We start from the raw sequence: 3,186 nt of genomic DNA, 5'->3' as shown, positions 1-3,186 counted from the left end.
ATGCAGAACGGCATGGGGCAGCCCGCTGCCCAGGCGCAGCTGCTGAGCGCGCAGCAGCAACAGCTGCTGCAGCAGCTCATGGCCGCGCAGCAGCGGCAGGGGGCCATGCAGGGCGGTGCACAGGGGTCGATGCCGCTCGTTGCAACCCCCGTGCAGCTTCTGCAGCAACCAGGCATGGTCCAGCAGCAGCAGCAGCAGCAGGCGGGGGGCCAGCGCGCGCAGCAGGCGCTGACACCACAGCAGCAGCAACAGCAGCAGCATGCCATGGCAATGCTCCTTCAGCAGCGGCTTGCACAACAACAGCAGCTGCAGCAGCAACAGCAGCAGCAAGGCCAGCAGATGCAGGCGATGGCACAGCAACACCAGCTGCAACAGCAGCAACAGCAGCTACAGCAGCAGCAAGCGGCGGCGGCAGTAGCCGGCCAGAGAGCACAACAGCCGCAGCAGCCCCGCGCCGCGGCCGCGAGCCCCCCCGGCGCCCCGCGCCCGCCGGCCGGCCTCGTCCCGCTGCCCGTCGCCGCGGTCCCCCAGGGCCTGCTGCCGCAGCAGCGCGCGGCCGCGCAGCAGGCGGCGCAAAAGGAGCGTCTCGTGGCGGAGGCCGTCGCGGCGGAGGCGGCGCGCCAGCGGTCGCAGGCCGAGGCCACGCTCGGCCCCGCCCAGGCGGCGCTCGCGTCTGAGGGCATAACGATGAAGCCTGGCGCCGTGATGACGGCGGCGCAGTGCACCACGTTGCGGGCCCAGATCATGAAGTTCAAGGGGCTGCGCAAGGCGGGCGCCGCCGGCGCCGCCGCCGACCCCACGGCGGTCGAGGCGCAGCTCGCCGAGCTGCGGCCGGCGCCGCTGCCGCCGCAGGTGGCGCGGCTGGCGCCGGTGCAGAGGATCCTGGGGGGCGTGCTGGACCAGGCCGGGCTGTCGGAGGCGAGTTTGAACGCGGCGGCCGCGTTTGATCGGCAGGTGCAGGCGCAGGCGCAGCTGCAGGCGCTCGCAGTGCAGGCGCAGCTGCAGCAGGCGCAGCAGCAGGCAGCGGCGCAGGCGGCGGCGGCGGCGCAGCAGGCGGCGGCGCAGCAGGCAGCGGCGGCGGCGGCGGCCGCCGCGCAGCAGCAGCAGCCGCCGACGGGCCCGAAAAAGCGGGGGCCAAAGCCCAAGGCGGAGAAAGAGCGCCTGGCAGCACTGGCGGCGGCGCAGAGCCAGCAGGTGCGCGTGGGGGTTGGGCCGGCGGCAGCAGTGGTCGTGACCCTCAACGAGCCATGTTTTTGCCTAGCCTGCCCTCAAGATACACAGCTGTTGTTTGCGAGCGGGTTGAATCTGATACAAATAAATTAGAAATTTGCAGGGCTAGGCTTTGATGTTGAAGCGCTCCAACCCCACCGTCTCAACCCCCCCTGCGCTCCCCTCCCTAGGCGGCCGCGGCGGCGGCCGTCGCGGCCGCGGGGCGGCAGGCGTCCCTGCAGCTCCAGGAGCAGGCATCGGAGCCGCGGGAGCCGGCCGTGCCCACGCTGCCGCCGCAGACACCCAAGCAGGCGCCCGCGCCGGCGCCCGTGACGCAGGTGTGGCGCGGGCTCGTCGGCTCAGGCGCTTATGATCCCCTCCTGCAGCCACGATTTCTGATCCGAAGCCGTCGCCTTGGCGCACATGCGCGTTTTCTCACCGCCCTGGTTGGGTCCCTGTTGCTGCCGTTGCCCTCATTGATCAAGGATGGATCACCCGCTGACCCCCATTTCCTCCACCCCTCACAACCCCGCCCCTGGGCCCGCCCTTCAGGTCCCGCTGGACCCGTCCGCGCGCGACCCGCGGCCGATGGTGACGCTGCTGGCGCCGACGGACCAGCAGATCATGCAGCAGCTGCAGGGCAAGGTGCGCCCCCGCACGGCGCGGCCGCCTGGGGCTGCCTTGCAACGCATCAACCTGCCACCCGGGCACTGTCCCTGTTTCGAGGGCTGATTGTTCAATCGCTCCGAGCTTCTCTTTCGCAAGGCGGCGCTATGCCATAATATGCACGGCGGAAGGAAGCGCTGACAGCGCTCGCGTCGCGCGCCAGCCCAGTCATGGACCCGGCCCTTTGACCTTTTGACCGCCACATGCATGCGTACGCGCGCGCGCCTGTCCCCCCCCCCAGACCATGCTGGGCATGCCGGCCGACCTGCCCAAGCTGCTGGCGGGCGAGCTGGCGCGGCGCCTGGCGCAGCGGCAGGAGGAGGTCGCGGCGCAGCTGGACGCAGCGCTCGCGGGCGGCGGCGCCACGCACGGCTTTCACAGGGTAAGTGTTGTTTTGTGGGGCGGGCAGCGGGGGTCGAGCGGCTAGCGCAGGGCGCGGCCCTGGGGGCGGGGGGGACAGGGTGGGTGGAGGCATGGGGGGCGCGCCACTACTGGGGGCGCTCGAAGGGGCGGATGGCAAGGCTGCTGCTGGGAAAAGCGTGAGCAGCGGAGCGCATGCTGCAGGGTTGTTTGAGTCGGTGCTTGGCGCGCCGGGCGGCCGGGAGGGCGGCCTGCGCACTGGCGGATTCGCCAAGGGCTCGAGTCTGCTGAGCGACGGGCGGGGCTGCGCGCGCAAGCTTTTCAGTCCCTTTCTCCCTAGCAGCACGTTACCACACCCAATTCAATGCACACTTCACACACACACACACACACACCCACACCCACACATACAAAATCCACCCAAATCCCCACGCGCCCCCCCAGGACTCGGAGGGCCGCCCCGGCCGCGGCGCGCTGCAGCTGGCGCGCCGCAAGCTGCGGCTGCTGTCCTATCAGCGCAGCCTGCGCGACGCCGTCGAGATCGAGGCTGACGAGCTGGCGCGCGCGCGCGCCACCGCGCGGCCCATGTACCTGCAGGTGAGACCCCCTCTGCTGCTTTTTCGTCCCTGCAACTGCCGGCCGGCCTGCGGGCAGCTGGGGAGCTGGGGTGAAGGGTGTGGGCGCGGCAGGCGCGCGGGGCGGGCCGCGGAGGACGCGTGGTCGGGCGCGAGGGCGTGCACGGGTGCGGCTGTTTGCCTGGAGTGAAGGGGTGTGGAGACAGATGGGTGGCTGGCCGGGGCGGCACGCGCGTCCCCCTGCGCCTGCAAGAGAGGGGGTTTGGTGAATCAAACTCCATCAGCGCGGCTCGCAGCCCCGCTGTCGCCACGCGCACGTGCGCTGCGCCACCCCGGGTTGTGGCGGCTGCCCTCAGGCAGCCCTGGCCCGCAGCCC

At 71.6% G+C, this 3,186-nt stretch overlaps 1 protein-coding gene across 1 annotated transcript; it reads left to right on the top strand.

The window, feature by feature from the left end:
• On the top strand, positions 1-3,000 carry MNEG_13737 (hypothetical protein; the record flags this gene model as incomplete). Its single annotated transcript, XM_014037790.1, has 6 exons — positions 1-1,194; positions 1,401-1,547; positions 1,762-1,854; positions 2,117-2,257; positions 2,680-2,832; positions 2,890-3,000. The coding sequence occupies 6 exons, from the start codon at positions 1-3 to the stop codon at positions 2,998-3,000; spliced, it is 1,839 nt and encodes a 612-aa protein (XP_013893244.1).
• Between the last annotated feature and the right edge of the window lie 186 nt (positions 3,001-3,186).

This window comes from Monoraphidium neglectum (assembly GCF_000611645.1).
Source record: "Monoraphidium neglectum strain SAG 48.87 unplaced genomic scaffold scaffold04015, whole genome shotgun sequence".
NCBI classification, from domain to species: Eukaryota; Viridiplantae; Chlorophyta; class Chlorophyceae; order Sphaeropleales; family Selenastraceae; genus Monoraphidium; species Monoraphidium neglectum.
This window is presented reverse-complemented; position numbering and strand designations above follow the sequence as displayed.